The sequence below is a fragment of the Anabas testudineus genome, chromosome 3 (assembly GCF_900324465.2).
Source record: "Anabas testudineus chromosome 3, fAnaTes1.2, whole genome shotgun sequence".
Lineage (NCBI taxonomy): Eukaryota > Metazoa > Chordata > Actinopteri > Anabantiformes > Anabantidae > Anabas > Anabas testudineus.
The window spans coordinates 6776026-6796030 of NC_046612.1; the positions used below are offsets into that span (position 1 = coordinate 6776026).

Here is a 20005-nt window from a genome sequence, read left to right on the forward strand (position 1 = left end):
TACTGTGAAGCAGCTGACTCAGGTTGGATCTGTAGTTTTCATATCCAGTGAAACTTAAGTGGATAAATTTAGCATTAGTCATGTAGCTGTTTTTAATCCCTTATTTAATGTATATAGGCTACATATTTAAACATGTGGACATATTTGTTTTATATTTTATTATATGTGGTTTAATGCTCCATAGAAATATAATGATATACCAAAATAAGAAAAAGACAATATACTGTTTTGAAAGGCCATGTTCTAATTTTTGGTTTGTGGGTGAATTCAGCTGAATTTAAATCCCTGCCTGTGGAATAAACTCTATGATCCCCTATTAGATTCTACTGGATTTACTTGTGTGTGCATCTTTCCAGCCAGATTATTCATGGTGAACTGATCTGTGTCGTCGTGTTACGTAATTATTAGAGCTCTCTAGAGTATGAGCTCATGGTGAAACTGGGATTGGAAATATTGTGATTTTAATGCCATGTTTGTATGAATGAGTTTTATGTACTGGTAATGGAGGAGAGACAGTTGAGATTTTAATGAGAAATGTGTGAATAAGTAAAAAGAGGACACTCGCAGAGGGAGGCTCATTCATAAATAATAGACCTTTGGGATTTCCAGGTGCAATTAGGATTTCCAAAAATGGTACATGTAAACATTTTGTCATCTGATTTACTGCTATACCACTGACACCTATTGTATTATTAATACAAAAGACAACTTAGTTGTCTTTTTATTTATGTCTTAATGTTCCTGCAGTACTTAACAGGCAGACAGGAGAAGACACATATTTTAAAAATGCACATGATAAATATGAAGTAGTAGTATGAAAACAAAAAATAGTGTGTGGACTATTATTGAGGTTTTGTGTTGTGAGGTTTTATATTTATTTATTCTTTATTCTTGTCTATTGTTTACAAAATTTACTAAAAATGCTGAGAACCCAATGGCATGATTAACCCACTGTAGGAATATTCAATAATGTTTTGTCCATGATATATTATGATAACTGCTTTTATCATATCAGTATAGTAGGTTCCCTGAGATTATTTCTGGTAAATCTATAACTGTAAATTGGTGAAGTGAGTCTTTAAAGATTTAAAAAAGAAACCATTAAGGGCCCCAAAAAGTTGTAGTGTGTTTAGGACATTTAAAGCATCAAATACAGCAGCATATTTATCACAATTGATATTAAAGAGAGTGGGGTTTTAAAGGTCATATGTGACTGTGGTAAAAAATGAAATGTGCTTTGCAAATGGAAAAGAGAGACAGATATACCAGTACTATGTGAGGTTTATTATTCCTAAAGGGCAGCTACTGTCGAGTCCCCTCCAACATTCAGCTCCATCTGGTCTCCACTTACAAACCAACTGTGTGACTCAGCCATGAGATACGATCCACCAAACTCAAAAACTATCAGAGAAACCATCAGGCTAAATTTCAACACAGACTTTTCCTTCAGACTAATTCACTTAAATTGGGTTTGTACAAAAATCTACCTCTGATACTGCTGCTGCTGCTTGTGATGTACTGTCTTAGTTCAGGAGTAAATATCCACAGACTTTGTAACACGCTGTGTGTGTTTTGAACTTCTACACACTCAGCAGAGGCACAGGACACACATCTCAGTTTCAACTGGTATCTGTAATTAAGAGAAATACATTTGGTTTAACATTTACTTCAGAATAAAAATCAGTTGCTTCAGGATTCCACCAGTAGTGGTGCACATGCAAAGACTTGACGTGACTGGAAAGGTGCTTTCAAAATTGACAAAAATTCAAAGGTTTAGTTGTTCCTTTAAGTACTGTTCAGGACATCAATAGGAAGGGGAGAGCATAGGAAGATACTGGTTAACCAAACACACATCATAGTTAAGGAACAGAAGGCTGCCGTAGTGACAGATGTAGCAGGTCCAAGGGACAGCAGCATCCAGAAGAAGGAATATGAAAAGCCGGAGTCAAAGGTCTTGAATGTGCAAAGTGATGATTATAAAGGTCCCAGTGGTGATAGGAGAAGTCTGGGCTGTGACTCCTCAGCTCACAACATTATCCTGATCTGCTGCACTCATATTCAGAAAATGTGGCCTCTCCTTCACCTGAGTACACTGCAGCAATTATCCTTCAGAGTTCATGTGAGAGGTCAAAGATCCACTGTCTCCACTTCCAGCATGAGCAGCAGCATTGTAATGGATGGATGTAATTTCCATGATTTCATTAGACCTGCTGGTCTTAACCTTGATGCATAAAAATCAAGGTCATACAGCACATTTATATTTGCACAGAGGTTACTCACAGTCACAGCAGTGATACAGACACATCCTTTTTCATATTGGCATGGAGAAAGACACAGTCAGTAGTAAAAGTGCTGGTTATCTGCAATTTAAATGTTTTTCCTATTCCAAACACACAGTAACAGAAATCACATTCAGACATCCGTTTTCATTCAGACCTTTTGCTGACGCTCTTATCAGGAGCAATTAAACGTTTAAAGGGACGTCAGTGCAAATTGTCATTTCATTAATTAGCACTCCAAGAAGCCTACTTTACAAGTAATCTTTCAATTACAAAGTGGCTACAGGGGACAGTGTGATAATGAGGACTGGAAATTATTTTTCCAAAGCCGGGGAAAATGAAAAGATAATCTAACGCAGAGAATAATGGATGATTTTTGTACTGGAGATGGCAACGCTGCTCTGACGGGTGCTCCACCACTTTGGTCCTGAAATATTTCAACAACAGCATGAATTGTTGTGCTTAAATAGTCGCTGCAGCTGCTTGCATGGCTTATTTATTATTACTAATGTGTATGAAAATGATGTTAAAGTAACTACACCAGGTAGGCCAATGCTTTTTCTGTGACTGCAGAATTGTTATTAAAAAACATGTAGGTCATGTTAAAGTGGAGGATTCAAGAAGGAGTTTTGTGTGATTATTTCCCCATGCATTTAGTGGATTTAGTCATTTGGCCAGGAGTCTGAAATATAATCCCATGGGCTAAACACAAGTAGAGTATCACAGTTCGAGGTTTTCTCTTAAGAACATTAACGCTGCACAAGATAAAAAAACATTTATTACATAACTTAAGTGTTGATAAGGAGCCGCAGTGAGTTTACTGATGGTCTACTTTTGAATGAAATTCTTGCTCACTCTGATTGTTAAGACAGATAAGTATTGTGTATTTCTGTGAAGTTATCACAGCTGATATGTTGCTTGTAAGCAGATCCCTCCAGGCACAGATACGATGCCCATTTTCTGGATTTACTGTAAATCACTCACACACTAACAACCATGTGTGAGCATGTGTGCACGCTCGCAGGCAGTGTGCCATAACTCATTTAAGCTTGAAGTCAATTGACAATAAACAGTGATTTTTAACATACCTCAGCCATCACAGCAGGTTTACATCACTCCACGTGCAGCTCAGTGGAAAATGAAAATGAATCTTAAAAAAGATAAGAATTGTGTATGTAAACGAAAAGAATTCTTCACTTATTTTATCACCTGCAAACATGCATTTCAAGGACAATGAATCCATTTTTATATAAAGAAAGAATATTGCTTAGCTCACTTAGATATTATCATTTCATGACTGGGACCATAATAGCTGTGATAAGAACAGTTTATCACTATCAGTGATGCCTGTATGTAGTTTCAAACATATGAATGAATAACAGATAAATAAATAACTCCCTAATGGTACAATACTGCCCCCTGGCAGTTATGTGTAAGTATAAAAGAATAAACCATGCTACATATTGTAGGTATATTATCAGTATAGCAAAGAACATAAACAATTCAATACACACTTAATTAAATAAAGATTTTAAGTCAATGATGTCAACTTATGTCAGCTACAAATGAATTCAAATCTTTTATGCATCACACAAAATATTATATTCTCACATATTATATCAAGATCAAAGAAAACCAAATTAAAATAACATTTACAACTAAAAACACTTAAAATGCAATGTTCAGTTGTGCAAAAAAGACGTGGAAATCACAGTGAGGCAGCAGGCAGTGGCGATAACAGTCATGTAGTTCAGAAACTGTGAAAAAGCTCCATGACAGCGAGGGTTGTGCTCTGTCCAAAGATGAAAGCTCCGACCACAATGGTTATGACTCCCCACATTGTTAAAATCCCCCTGTGGTAAAATAAACAGCAGTAACAACAACAAACAATATCAAGCAGTCATCAATCTTTTCTTTATCCTGAACTAAGACAACAGTTCAAATCTATTTTAGAAACTAAACCCTACAGAATTTTCACCTCTTCCTTCATGTGAGACAGACGCTAAAGCTGGATTTTTGTGGACTGATGGGAGCAGAATGCTGAGGACTGATAACGTACATCACTTCTGTAATTGTAAGTCTGCAGGACATGTCCTTGTTGCCATGTTTGTATGATAAACAGCCGTTTTTTTAGGTCGACACCCTCTCTGTCAACATGTTTACTTCAATCAGCCACAAAAATCGGACTCTTACACAACTGGAAATTGGAAACTAATAAAGTGCTGCTAAAAACAGATTCTCACCTGACTCGTGGTGTCACTGATTCAGTTTGCATCGTGAACACCAAGCAAAGGCCTGCAAGACACAAACACAACAAATTACCACATGGTCATCAATCACGCATTATTTAAATTTATTAATTAATTATTAAATTAGCCCTTTGACCTTTCAGCTGACTGACATAAATTACTGTCATAACTGATTAATCGTGTCTAGGGTGATGACACACAGGTCTTCTTATACTTTCTTGCTGTCTGTTCACACATTTCTCACATCTTCAACTCAATCTCTCCCAGACAGACTTTCTATAGAAAACAGCATCAGCCGCAACTCAGGATCTTCAGCAATTGTCTCCACAAAGGAATTTATGATCCACTAAGACTTGATAACTACATCTCCACCAAAGTGTTTAAGTTAAGGTTGTTTTCATACCAGGAAAGATAAAGATGAAGAAGGAGCTGATTCCTCCGATGACGCTGATGACTTTGCTCATGTCTGGGACGAACATGGCGATGAGGAGAGTGATGCTGATCCAGATCACGGTGAGAATGACTCTGCAGCGACTCTCAAATGAGTGAGTGACGATTCCCCTCCGGCGCCTCTGAATCCGCAACATCAGGTTCAGGATCACAGATCTGTCCAGAGAAAGAGACACAGGGAGAAGCATGTACACACAAATCAATTTCTCCTTTTTTAAGGAAAGGATTTATCATAGATGGAGGCAGTGCAATGTTTTATTTAGTGTGGTTGTTTCCAATTGTTTGTAAAAACCTGCACACATGTACTCACACATGATATAATACTCACGTACCTCCCCAGAAGAAGAATGATAGGATAGATGGTGATGATTGATATTCCAAAAAGTAGCCTGGAAATGATCATGACTACATCATTTCCCGGATATGACATCAAAATATCTGAGGCAACATCTCGTCCAAACGTCAGGAAGCCGTACACACCTGGAGATGGAGACGGTGGAGATGATGTGCAGCACAAACTGAACCAGAGTTTTTATTTCAGAGGTGAACTCACCGGTTAGAGTGTAGATGAGCAAACAGAAAAACATGGAGACCACAGCGACGAAAACCCAGTGGGAGAGTTTCTGGTTCTCCATGCTGCTGTAGATCGCTATAGAGGCTTCATGGCACTGCAAACACACACACACACACACACACACACACAATGTTTTCTCTTTCTCAAGCGCCTGTTAAACAGTGAGCCTAGCTTCATATACTTCATTACAGTAGTACAGAACATGAACCTACAGTGAGTTTCCAGATTCTCATTTCTCATTTACAAATACAGATCTGGTGAAGACAGAAGCAGCAGCAACATACAGAAGTTACACAACATTTTTAATTTCACATTAAGAGTATTATTACAGTCAAAGCTACAGAATACAACTTTTCCAAATATTTTAGTAGAAATATGCTCCAAAGCCTAATGTGAAAAGGTGCTGCAGCACGTTTTGTCAGCACTCTTGTTTACTGTATAAGAGCAAAGAGGAGAGGAGGGAGGTGTCATAATATCACTAGATTAAGTTGAATTTAGTAGCTTTAAGGAAGGAGCAAATTAAGTATTAAAACAATAACAATATCTGATTAACTCTGGTTGCAATTCTCTTAATCTTGTTGTAATGACAATAAAAAGTTTTAACAACAAGCATGTAGTTGACCTCTTATGTGCCTGAAGATGATCCTACCTGGAAGCCAAAGCAGATGGTTGGCACAACACTGAACATGGATGCCCATGAACCAATACTGAAAGACACAGAACCCGCACACACACATTTATATTGCATTAAATTATATCAATATGTAAGTGATAAACATCTCCTGGACAACATCAATTTCTCTCTCACAAACACACACAGAGAGGTTCCTTATCTGGTTTTCACAGTAGTGCATGTGCTGCAGACAAACGTGTAGTTACTGGATGACACAAAGTGACTCCTGCTGGTTTGTGAATCCAAGTCTCAAACTGAAACTAACTCAAAGTGGCCTGCAAAGGTCTAAATAAATTCAGACAGTCTGAATTGCCAGTGATGATGAATGCATGCATACGTCCACTGAAGACCAGTGTTACTGACCCTTCATTGTGCTCTGGAGTTATTATGACTGCGTGGTTCTCCATCAGGCAGTATTTGACTGTCACTGCCACACACAGATACGTAGCAGCCAGCGTCCCCAACACACTGACAGGAGGAGAGAACAGCGGTGATATTACATCAACATTTACACTCACATGTTATTCAGAGCACAGCTAATTGTACTGTACCTCGTGTATTTCTGGATGCTGATTTCTTTTGGGATGGACAAGGGCAGGATGATGACGAGGCACAGAATGAAGAGGGCAAACCGTTGGTCGGTGTACCAGTGATACGGCATCTCTCCCTCTACCGACCCAGTCACAGTCTCATATAGAGAAACAGACACTGGAAAAACAAAAGTGGAATCAAAAAGGAAGGTTTTAAGTCCTACACTGTTGTGTCTAAATCTACAAAAGACTCATTTACACTTTGCGTCCTGCCAGCAGTGTTTTTTTTTCTTTTTTAGTTTAAAATGTGAAATAAAAGTTGTAATACTGGTGGATAAATGTGCAGTATAATTAAATTATGTTCCTGTGAATGTGTTAAATGCATTTTGTTCTATGTGCACTGTGTGTGTTTTTTATGGGGCGTTTGTAAATCCAATCAAATGCTCTGTTCAAAATTGGAACAGAGCAAAAACATTAAAGGGATTTAAAGGGTTTCAGATGGACAAAACAACAAAGGAAAAAATGAAAACAGGTCGCATTACTGCTCCCAGTCACATGTGATCTCTAATACTAGCTGGACTGGAAATTAAAGTGCGGATGATTCCTGGTCTGAGAGAGATTAATTTTTTTATAAGGGAAATGGATGCTAAATTGATCAGTCGGTATCTTGACTATTTATTGCTACATGAAATTCTTCAAACATATTCACAGTAGAAACCAATGCTGAGTGCAAACAGATGATTGCAAATGATTAACAGATGGTTTAAAAAAGAGGTTATTATTCTGCACATATAGGTGCATACAACCTCCTCCAAAAGTATTGGAAAAATGAAGCCAGTACCTTTATTTTTGCTGTAAAATAAAAATAATTGGGTTTGCCATCAAAAGGTGAATATGAGACAGTTTGGAGCCTTTTTAGCTTAATTATTTGCCAAACTTTTTAATGGCTAAGAGGAATTCATGCCAGACAGGGTAAATTAGCACCTGGATTCTTACTACTTAGCCATACCGTTGTGATACATGCAGCACTCCCCTAAAACCTGTACATACTGCGCAGCATTAACAATGCCTACACAGATGTTAAGTTATCAGACCAATACTGGCCACATCCAATCATGATACTGGCCTGTTAGAATCTACACTGATGCTTCTTTACAGGTTTTTCCCATTAAAAGTAGTGGACATGCTTCAGCATTGAATAAAATAATTGATGGTTGCTCTGGTTCAGAACACCACTTACGCTTCTCCAGCTGGTCCTGCACCACCACCAGGAAGGCAACACACACCATGAACAGGTTGAAGCAGAAACAGACTTCACAGAGTTGCCCCACGGCTCGTCCACACACCTCTCTCACCACGTCCTGATATGTTTTCTGTCGACTGACCGACGACGCGTAGCCAAGGATAACTAACCCACTGATGAGGAACACCAGGGACACCTGCAAGGACAGTGAATAGATTAGCTCGACCTTATAGACAGAGCTGTGAGTTCCTTCTGGATGGATTTATTTGTCTCACAGAAATAAAAGTAAATGCAAAACTATGGTTATCTGCACAATTAAGGTGTCAATAATAAAAACAATTTCCACTGTGGTCCTATTAAGGGGGAGAAAAAAGTAGATGTTTTAGAGAAGCAAAATGTCAAGCGCAGACATATAATCAAGACTAAAACATACAAAGACACTCATATTTCTTTATTTAGCAAAGGGTTAAAACCCCTTTCAGTTGACTGTTGCTTCCAATTTACTGGAGAACTCTTTCAAAAAACAAGACAGTGTTTTTAAATGTAATAGAAAAAATGTTTTTTAACATCATTATTAAAGCTTCTTTTAGTGTTTAAACATTTAAAATAGAACATTATGATAAACTATAAATATTTTATTATTAAAACTGTATATTATTATAAAAAACTAATCCAAATATGAAACAAATAAAACAATAAAAAAGCTTCTATAACCTGCACTGTGTTGCTGTATATTTTTAGCAAAAATGATATCAGTAATTGATATCAGTATCAATCCAAAATACAATAAGGACTTTAGGGATCAGGAGCAACAAAGAACCCTCCTGCTCATGTGCGACCCCTGCGACCTCTTGGAAACCTCATGTGCTTATCAATAAATGAGACACACACATTTCTGTGGCGGTCAATAGACGCAGTGCAGTTAAAGTTCAGGTCCTCAGCTAAACTGGAAGCTTCATTAGAGCTGACCTGTGAAAAAGATGTACCTCTTTCACACTGAGGAGACACAGAGAGGTGCTGAGTCTAAATTATGCACAGCCTACACAGTTTACACACTACCTGCCGAAAAAATCACAGAGTCCTTATGAACAGCTGTTTAGATTTTAAGGTTACAGATCAATAAACTGCAATAATCCAAATTGTTCTTTTGAAATATCCATGCATGTAATATTCATACATGACCTTGTAGATGCACCTTACAGTACTTTTTTTTAAACAATGTACTAACAACACAAAGTACCAGGTGTGTTTGAGTCTGTTCTTACCAGCTCCACACAGATGGCGGTGTTCACTCCCCCTGCCTTCTGGAAAGCCCAGGGGAAATTGAGGAGTCCGGCTCCCAGTGCAGACTTCAGCATGATGAACACGGCACCAAACCAGCCGAGCCGTGGCGGATCTGCATGAGACGCAGACCGGGCCAGCATGCTGATGCTCTCCCGGGCCAGTTCCTCCATGATCGTGGCAGCGACCAGCTCAGAGACTCACACCGGAACGAGAAGTGACAACAGCTCCGTTCCTTGGAAACACTACTTTCTTTAGTCCTTCTGCTTTACATTAAACCTGGTGAGTGGTAAACTCAGCAAATATATAGACCTACAGCCACACACACACACACACGACTCACGTGGTCTAATTGGACTTTTTGACTATTAAATATTTCACTGTGAGGTGATATATTTGACACTATAGTGAGTATGTTTGCTTGTGTCTGTTGTTCCTCTCTCTCTCTTTATGTCTGTCCCTGAAAAGTACTGGTGAGTGTCCAAGTTAAAGTATTTTATTAAAAGTTAAAATGAAAGATGGTACACAACATATTCCTTCTTTTAAGTATAGAATAACATAACAAAGTAATAGAACAACATGACCCGATGTTAGCAGCCTCCAGGGGGAAAGAACGCCAAGGGGCCCCTGTTTCTCCAACTCCTTTCACAGTCCTCTTTACTGGAACACTGCCAGCTTTACCCTGTGCCAATTTGATTTAAAACACATATTAATTTAAGAACAAAGAAGCACAAAACTGGAACCACTGGATGATAAAACTAACTTTCACAGTTAAGAAATAACAATGTAAAGTAGAAATGGGATCATTAGCACATCAGCAGGAGACTGGAAAGCACCAAATCAAAAGTCATCTGAAAACACTTTACACTGTAAGATTTAAGACCTTACAGTGACAGTGGAGAAGAAAAAACCCTTTAATGGAAGAAACCTCCAGCAGAACCAGTTTGAGGTTGGACAACCATCTCACCCAGCCTGGGGATACCTGCAGAAAGGTTAAGGCACTAACAATATCAGTCATAGTTAAGTACTGTACTGTATATTTTCTGTTTATTCAGCTTTTTCCTGTAAATAGTGTATATACATTTAACTTGTTGCTGTAAGTTTTATTTATTTCAGGTCAGTTGCCACTAAATCACTAAACATACATTTGGTTTTAAGTTTCCAGTTGTTGGTAAAACTCCTAAAACAACACCTTTAATAGGAAGTCTGTGTCTAAGTCACTTTTCATTTCTTTATTCTTTGTTTTGCTTCTGTTTCTATTTATACAGACATGTATGAAGAATTGTGTGCAGTGCAGGTCACACAACTAGTGCTAGATTCAGCTCTGCTAAAATAAAGCTCTGGTCACATGTGTAGAATCTACTATACATGTTCATAATCCCAACTTTATGCTACACACCAGCTGTTATCAGAGAGCACAGGTCACAATCCCATGAATCCGATGTCACTGATTGTTAGAAGAGGTAAATGAAGAGAATAGGAAGAAACAATATATCTTCTCTGTGTTTTTAATATTTCAACAGCTGATTTCACGGTGATGCAGATTTTCTGAAGTGAGATGCAGAATAAAGAGTCGTTAGAGTGAACAGACACTTAGGTGTAGTGGGAACAGTTCAAAGCTGATCCTCCAGGCACATACTGTTGTCAGAAATGTTTCAGGATTTCACTTTTTTAAAGCTACAAAAAAAATCCTTATCAATTTTTAATGAATCTGTAAAAACAAGGTGGGCAATAAAAAAAGAAGATCCATACCAAAAGCAGGACCTTTTTAATGAAATGCATTTGTTTTTCTGGCAAACTAGACATAATTTCTTTATTTATTATTCTTTATTATAATTATTTAGCCTAATAATCAGACTGAAGAGGATTTCTTTCCTTTTGTTTCTGTTCCCCGGGCGCTGTATGTAGCTGCCCACTGCTCCCCCCAGGGGGATGGGTTAAATGCAGAGGACCAATTTCATCTGTAACATGTAAATGTGACAACTGACAAGTAAAGGTGTTTCTCTTCTTTTCGTTTGTTTTCAGAGACCTGGAACTAAACTAAACATTATTGGATTCTTTAATTGGCTTGTTGTCTTTAGAAAAAGTATGAAATGACCAACTGAAACAGATAAGAGCACATGTTCCAAAAATGATAACTGACTCTCTTAACTGCCTTAATTTGTGCAGTATAAAAAATTTGCAATTGTAGTAATCAAGGTTATATTCTGGATTTTAAATATCTGACCTGATTTCCAAAAGAAGACAAAGCCACAGATTTTAAGACTGACTTTAGATGAAAAGGAGAGTCAGATATAACAAGTCGTGTGCCAACTGCATATTGGAGTAAATAGCATTAGTCTGAAGATTGGAAGTGCACGAAACAGCACTTCTCAAATCAGAACTTCAGGTTACAAAGGTTTTACAGTGGTGAGTTGGCATTAATCAGTTTAAGCCATGGATCTTTATGGAGAAGCAGAATATAGCAGGGTAGTGAGGAGCAACTTAAATTTTGATTGCTCTACTTTACTTTGAGGTGTTCAAGTCATACTGACATTGGCAACACAACCTATCATCATATCATCATTCACTTTCCATTGTCAGTATTAATCCTCCATGCTCTAAGGGCACTAAGACCATTTTTAAGGGTTTCGAGGTGCAACCTGCTGCACTGTGGATTAATAAAGACAGATGAGATTAATCTACTCATGATTCTGCTGTTACGAAACAGCTTAAGAGTATTAAGACCACACACACAAAAAACAAACCTGACACAAAAACGCATGACTACAAGAAACGTAAGAGTTGCGATTTAGGAAAATAAGTCAGCATTGTGTACATCAGCATAGTTTTAATTTATGTTTTTTAGGTTAAATCAGACTGAAACAAAGAGACACGTAGGTCTTTGTTATGCTGTGGAAAAAAAAACAGTAGTGCAAATAACCAGAAAGTAATACATTAAAAACATTGAACAAAATCCACAAATGTGACTGCAGAACAGAGCTCACTCACATTACAGCAACCTCTTCCCACCATTTACCCATGCATTTAGCATTTTAGCATTAATATTTTTAACTACAAGTACTTTGGCATTATTTTGTGAGAAGTCATTGAACTTAACTTTAATGTTCAGAATAGAATAGGAAACAATAAACTTCTTAAACAGGACTGGATAAAGGAGTCATATGAAATGACACAGTTTGAAATGTGACATAATTTAACAACATTGTGCGCACACAGCAAAGAAATCAGATTTTCTGATGTTAAACCATTTATACAGGCTGATGAATTAAACTTACTCTACAGAAACACTGTCCTGCATCATGTCATAAGACTCTGCTCTGGATCACACCTGATTGGATCAAAAACAGAACTGAACACCTGGAATGAAAATATATCTCAACTCCATGTTGTCCTAAAATAACCTGGTGTTGCTGACATACTGCAGTAATGATACAAACTCAAGGGTGTACTAGGAATATGAGATTATTTGAGAGACTCTTCTGTCGGCACATCTTGGAAGTGACAACCGGTATAGATAATTTAAATATTCATATATCATAATAAAAATAACTTCTTCATCCTCTCTGAGTCAAGGCATGGACAATCATATCTGTAATAATCTGAACTGTTAATGTCAAAATGGATACACCACAATATCCATGTTAAAAAACCAGAAACTTAACCAAATACTTCATTCTGATTCTGCAGTTTCTGAAATCCTGATTTTAGGATTGATTTAATCACAATGAGCCTGACTTGTGCAGGGTGTTTACCCTCGTGTTTTGGGGCGTAGAAGGTGCAGGACTCTCTCAGCTGTCATCACATTGGTTGACTGGCTAACTAACTCCTGAGCAAAACTAGTACTGTGCTGCACAAAGGGAACAATACTGTGGTAAGAGTAGGGCTGAATGTGTACGTTTGCCCTTTCAACGTCTCCTGGTTGGTCTGGTCAGAGGGTGGGGGGCTCTGGGGTGCAGGCACAGTGCTGGGTGGGAGGGTGGTCCGGCTGGCACACATGTCGTAGAGGTTTCCAGAAAACTGCGTCTTCCTGGACTCTTGTCTTAGAGATTCCCAGACAGCTGCTGCCTCTCCGGGACAGCCGGCCAGGGCTGAGTTGGCACAAACGTGGAACGCATTCCAGGAGCTTTAAGGAACCAGGACAAGATGTGACGTCAGTGGTAATTCAATTGAATTCAATTTGATTTATATAGTGCCAGATGTAATCTCAAGGCATTTTACAGTGTTTAAGGTTTAAGACCTTACAAAATATAACTGACAGTTATATTTTGACAGTGGAGAGGAAAAACTCAGTGTATCAGTGGAGGTCACCAGCAGCATAACTAACAGATGGTTCAGAGTCACCTGAGCCATCTATAACTATAAGCTTTATAGAAGTCTTAAGTCTTAAATGTAGAGAGTGTTCCTGCCTCCTGAACCTGAACTGGGAGCTGGTTCCACAGGAGAGGAACTTGATAGCTAAAGGCTCTGCTTCCTATTCTAAACTTGAAAACCCTAGGAACCAAAAGTAGACCTGCAGTCTGAGAACAGAGATTTCTGAGGGGAAAATATGGAGCTATAAGTTCTCTAAGATAAAACGGAGCTTGTTTATGAACTGCTTAACATGTGAAGAGAATCTAAACTAGAAAATAGAAACTCTATTCTGGATTTTACAGGGAGTCAATGGAGAGAAGATAGTGTAGCAGAAATATTATCTCTCTTGCTAATTCCAGTCAGAACTCAGCTGCAGCGTTTTAGATTAACTGAAGTTTTTTTAGAAGTTATTGGGACATAATATTAATAGTAAATTACAATAGACCAGTCTGGAAGTAATAAATGCATGGAATAGTTCTTCAGCATCATTTAGAGACAGGATGCTCCTAATTTTAATAATATTTCTCAGGTGGAAGAAGGCAGTTCTAGATATTTATTTTATGTATGATTATGTATGATGTGAAGGAGATATCTCGGTCAAAGATAACTCAGAGATTTAACATAGTGTTACTTGAGGCCAATGTTATGTCATCTAAGGTAAGAATATGATCAGACATCAAGTCTCTGTCTGAATTTAGGAAAAGAAAATTAGGGGACATTCAGGCCTTAATGTCTTTTAAGCAGCTAAAATTGCCTAAGGGGGACATTCTGGACATTTCTATCAAGTACCATCAACACTCCAGTCGCTACGTCCACAAGCTACCCTCCTACCTGACCTCCACCTGTACATCCATCCTTCATTCTGTAATTAACCAGCACTGATTCCTTCAGTCACCTCCTGGTTCTGATTCACTAATCCGCCCCTGTTATAAAAATTGCAGCAATTCTCCTGACTTTTAGACAGACAGACTTATTAGACTAAAATATCTGCTTATAAATGATATAGTTAAGTTTCTTAAAACATTAATAAATTGAATAAAACTTGAGGTTTAATTTTCTGAGTTTAGGTGAATTGCTAGAGTTAATATATCATCTAAAAACCATATGTGTAATATCAGTAATATAGGACTTACAGGTTTTATACTTATCTATGTGGGGTACGAAAACTGTAAAACTGTTTACTATAGTACTTTACAGTAAAAAGTGTTAGTGTAAAATACATAATTCAATTATTATAATATACACTAACATACAGTCAATACAGTCAGGGATGTAATCATCAAATTATGATGGTGATAATGACATGTCATCCTGGAGGTTAAGATTGATTCTATAACCACAGCAGTCAGGATTTAGCTACAACTGAGGTTGTGCATGACTTTGTGAAGTGATAAAAGAAAACACTGTGCTGCAGGCCGTAGATCTGTCCAGGGTTTTCTACCTATCCTACTACTACTATCCTACCTTATATACAAACTACAGGTGCTTCCAGCCCTGCCACATTCATTCAGTCAAGCACTATCAATACTTGGGAAATGGATTAAACACTGGGTCGTCCTACAAAACACATCAGCTCAAAAGATTCTTATAGAGAAACAGAGATTGTCTATTTGAAAATAGAAACAAACATTAATTAACCCATCATATTTACCGTGGGTTATGGAACTAGCCTGTATAGTCACGCTGCTGCTACCCTTAATACACAGGACACCATCCACCACAGTTGATTTCTTATCACTGTAAAGCTAAATGAAAAGGTCAGATGTCATGTCTGGCATCTAAAAGATATCAGTATATTCTGTGTATTGATAAGATATGTAGCATCTTTAGTTAGGTTCAGAGATCATGACCATGACACTAGGTTTTCAGTACCCTGCACTTAACTACTGGAATACTTAACTGTCTTATGGTGATTTTATATTTATTAGTTTCTTTTTATATATGTTTCTCGTGCATAACAGAACTTACTCTCAATGAGACCTGCTTAGTGAAAAAGGTCTAGCTTAGAAAGCACAGCTCAATGGTACTAGCTTTTCAGGTGTTTAGTTCATAAAATCGATACAAGTTCCATCAGGTTTTTAAGTTTCATGGCAATACATGGAACACAGAGACACTCTTCTAATAGGAAAATGGACTGCAGCAAATTTAAGGACTACAACTTAAGCAATATGGCACAGGTGGTATTAACATGGTGTGACTGAACGGTGGCAGGCAGACACACACCTGCAGATCGCATCGATGTCCTGTGTACTCTGGTCTTTCTGTGTTGCCTCCAAACTGTCTCCAAGTGTGACCAAACACTGAGCAAAACTCTTGTAGATGGAACCACATGAAACTGGGATTCTTGCTCCAAAACACACAGGGACCAGACCTAACCAAGAAACGAGAAGAGATCATTAAAGTTAATTAATGTTAGCATTTGTGTGTGTTTCTGTATGTAGCATGTGAGAAATAAACTCTTTGGGTTGGAGACTTCGTGTTGTGCAGTGAGACACAGTGTTTATATGTAGAAACATGATCCATCTGGTGTTCAGCTGGATCAAACAAATACAGAAATATTTGTTGTATTTCATTCATCTGGAGGGATTATACATCCTTAGAGCCAAATTCAGAGTATCATGCGGGGCTGTCTGAGTGCAATGATCAGCTCATGTGTAACACTGAGAATGGTTGATAATTTCACTGACAGGTACCTGAAAAGGTGTGATACAAGGTTTGACTGGAATATTTGGCTGAACAGAGGCTTGGAAAGGTTGAGTGAGGTCTTTTCTTAAGCATGGGCCTCAAAACGGTGTTGTTGACCTGGACATATGACACTTTCTGTCCTTAAACCCTCAAATCTAATAACAGGACAGTAATGCCTTCACGTTTTTTTGTTTTGTGCACTCTACACACATGTTACCATATGTCTGTAAAGTGCCTAACAAAGAAAAACAGTCCTAGACCTGCAAAGAACAGTCCACATACTTTTGGCCACAAGCTTTGGCAGCCACAATTTCCAGATTGTGGGACATGCTATCTCAAAAACCACGTTAGTAGATAGATTTGGTGGTGGAGAAAGTATTCAGATTCCTTACTTAAGTGAAAGTACTAATACCAATCTGTAAAAATACTCATTAGGAATCAAAGTTATTATTATTATTATTATTATTGTTGTTGTTGTTGTTGTTGTTGTTTGCTATTTGAGTTTATATTATGTAATCATAGCCACACCTGTCTAATCAAAACCTGAAAATTACTATTTATTTATTTATTTAAATTATTAAATGCGTTAAAATGGGAAGCAGAAAGTCGTCATGTTTCAGAAGGTGGAACCTAATATTATCTAAATCTTTATATTAAAGAATATGATTATTATATTTCATTTTAATTATAATAGTTGCAGTAATTTTTTTGTCAGTCCAGTAATCCTTTTAGCTCTAATTCTATATGTTTAATTAAGTAAAGAATTATACTTTATAATCTCTTGACGTGTTTTCATATGACAAAAATCTAAAATATAGTGGTGCAGAAGTATAAAGTGACTTAAAATGATTGGACACAATTATTGCACAAAGACAAAGATTGAAGTACAGTAGTACGTGTAGTTTGTTATTCATCACGTTGGATAAACTTTACTGCAATGAGAGTGAATAATTTGTGATCAAAACGCACATTAATACAAAACATTACCCCTATAAATTATTCTCTCTGCACTAGTTTTGATCCTTTTTATTTTATTGTTCTTTAGCCTCAAATGTTCGGCTCCCGTAAGAAGAGTCTACTAATCATGTCTGACACACACATTGTTAATAAAACTGTTATTTGATCATTTTAGTTCTGTTTTCATTCCTCTTATCTGTCCTTGTTACTTTGATACATATCCTATTTGTATTTTTCTATTGAATTAATAATGTATACTGTATTCCAGACTTAAACAGGATGATAACAGAAGGCAATCAAAACCAAAGCACATGCATTAATTTTTGGGTTTTTTTTTTTCTACAATATGTTTTAACATCAAGGACGACAATAGGATAAAGTTGTAGCCCTGCCGTGTTGTCCGTCTCATGTTGTACATGAATCATATCTTATTGTGTTAAATAAACAAAACTAAATTGTTGTACTAAAGTTTGCTTTCATTCATAAACTTTTTAATCCTGTTTTATCTTACTGGAAAAAAACCAAACCTTTAATACAGTGAAATCAACTGTGCACACACACACACACACACACACACACACACACACAGCATTTCATTAAGGTAAGTGCATTATTAAAACCTTTGTTTCCTCCGGTTTAGAACAAGCTGCACGAGATGTTCTTTATCAGCATCTTAACTCCACTTTTTCAGGCAAACCTGCTGTAATTCTTCTGGTTCAGTTTGAAGAAAAGACATTCAGCATGTACAGATACACACAGATACAGAAAACTGTAACAGTGCACAGGATGAGTCAGACAAGAGCAAACTCAGACCTAAATGCATACGCACAGAAATAAAAGCACTCAGACAACAACTGGAGAGTAAAGAAACATCCTTACTGAGGATAAGAGCGATGGGCAGCAGCATAGTTGCGGCGCCTGGTTGGGACTTCATCGTTTTGGCTCAGCAGAGTCCCGGGGAGCTGAGCTGACTCCCACCTCTGACCCAGAAGCTCCCACTGGCTGCGAATCCAAAGAGTCTAAAGTTGCTTTAAAATGTGATGTGTCCTACCATCCGTTGGGAATTCATCAGATTGCAAAAGACAGCAATGCACAGAGGCACAACCCGGCTGGATTAACAGTGAAAGGGGCCGATGCATTACAGAGAGTAAGAGGATGTTGTGTTACTGTTAGTGTGTGTGCGTGTGCGCTCAGTGGGGAGGGGCACAAGTCGAAAGCCACAGAGAGCTTGGAAGCTGCAGACCAATGACAGCGTCACAACACATGCACACAGATTAGAGCGTTCTCATTTCCGGTCTTTAGTATTTAGAACATTTATTTGAAACACAAATAAATTATATGTAGTATAATGGTGATCAACACACTCAGGGGCCATATCTGCTTTGTTCACTCACATCTGTCTACAGAAAACCACGGTTTTTCACAAAGGACAGCAGAAAGGGAAACATTATCAGAAGTGTCAGGAGGATTCCTTTTCAGTGGACAGATGGATGATGTCCCAGTGAGGATAAGAAAATCCAGCCCACCTGGGAGTCCAGCGTAGCTGCAGAGCCCCTCTGAGAGTAGCAGCAGCCCATGTGAGAATCATCTGCAGCTATGTGGGTCATTAGAGTTTACTGATGAGGGTTGTAAACAGTCTTAACTGGAAACTGGACTGAATAATAGTTACACATACACCATCATTAAAGGTGGGTGATTGTAATCCATCTACCTTATTCCAGTCTTACTTACACCTCAGCTCTCTCCAAATCCCCTGCTACACCCCCCAGATGGCTTGCACTCTGTGCATTAGTGTAAGTCCTGCTTCACATCTGTATACCAACACTGGAGGAATGGTAACCCATTGTTAATCTGCAGCTTAAAGCATCTATTAACAGCAGAATAATCTGACTGGATCTGGAGCCGCTGCCACAAATCAATACATGACGGGAGCTACAGTACTCTGCCAGCAATTTCAACTGTACGTCCTCCTGAAAACGTCTGTATGAGCTCAACAAATGTGTGTTTTTTATGGTTCAGATGTGTTGAGGACCAGTGGAGCTATGGAGATATTAAAACCTTCAGGTATGGGGGACATGTACTTCAACATGCTAGTGACTGTTTGAGTTTCAGGCACACAGTGATATTTTAAATGATCGTTTGTTTTTATTTACTGTCTGGAGATCAACATTCCTTTATCAACAAAGAGAGAGAGAGTTTAGTAAAACTGTCACAACTCTATCCATATATCCCATATGATTGTGATGTTAAACATATTTGACCCTGTCGTGTAAATCATCACGTCACGCTGCTACTACGAAACTGTGAAGCAGGATTCTTGTCATTTTACTGTCACACTTTCTATATATAGTTTTACTGTAGCTGAAGTATGAAATGCCTGTTGTCAGGTATTTGTTTCTTCTGATAAATGAAGAAGTGTGAAATCTTACTCAAATCTGCCCGGAAGGGTTGTCGTGTGCTCTCTGACTTTTCCGCTGTTGTCTCATAACAATATTCACATTTTTAGAAACAACACTGCAGTTTTTTTTGCTCAGGGATGTTATAAAATCTGTGGAAATATTCCTAAATTAACAGAGTATTATTCTAAATCCATTTAGTAGCATGTACTGTATAGCAGAGACTGTTTATAAGACACTTCCTGCCCTCAGGAGTTAATACAGTTTTATTACTAATTACCAAACCGTCGTCTTTTTTAATGCTTTACTTTTTTTTTTTTTTTTTGCTTTACTCC

At 37.8% G+C, this 20005-nt stretch overlaps 2 protein-coding genes across 2 annotated transcripts; both read right to left on the minus strand.

The window, feature by feature from the left end:
- Positions 1-4029: 4029 nt before the first annotated feature.
- Positions 4030-9452, minus strand: slc38a8b (solute carrier family 38 member 8b). The gene is made up of 10 exons (XM_026378847.1): positions 9264-9452; positions 7996-8194; positions 6777-6933; positions 6589-6693; positions 6202-6259; positions 5532-5646; positions 5311-5458; positions 4932-5134; positions 4523-4574; positions 4030-4132 (listed from the first exon to the last, which is right to left on the minus strand). The coding sequence occupies exons 1-10, from the start codon at positions 9450-9452 to the stop codon at positions 4030-4032; spliced, it is 1329 nt and encodes a 442-aa protein (XP_026234632.1).
- Positions 9453-12128: 2676 nt separating this feature from the next.
- Positions 12129-18208, minus strand: nrn1lb (neuritin 1-like b). The gene is made up of 3 exons (XM_026378666.1): positions 18154-18208; positions 15856-16003; positions 12129-13405 (listed from the first exon to the last, which is right to left on the minus strand). The coding sequence occupies exons 1-3, from the start codon at positions 18206-18208 to the stop codon at positions 13102-13104; spliced, it is 507 nt and encodes a 168-aa protein (XP_026234451.1). The 3' UTR covers positions 12129-13101.
- Positions 18209-20005: the final 1797 nt, after the last annotated feature.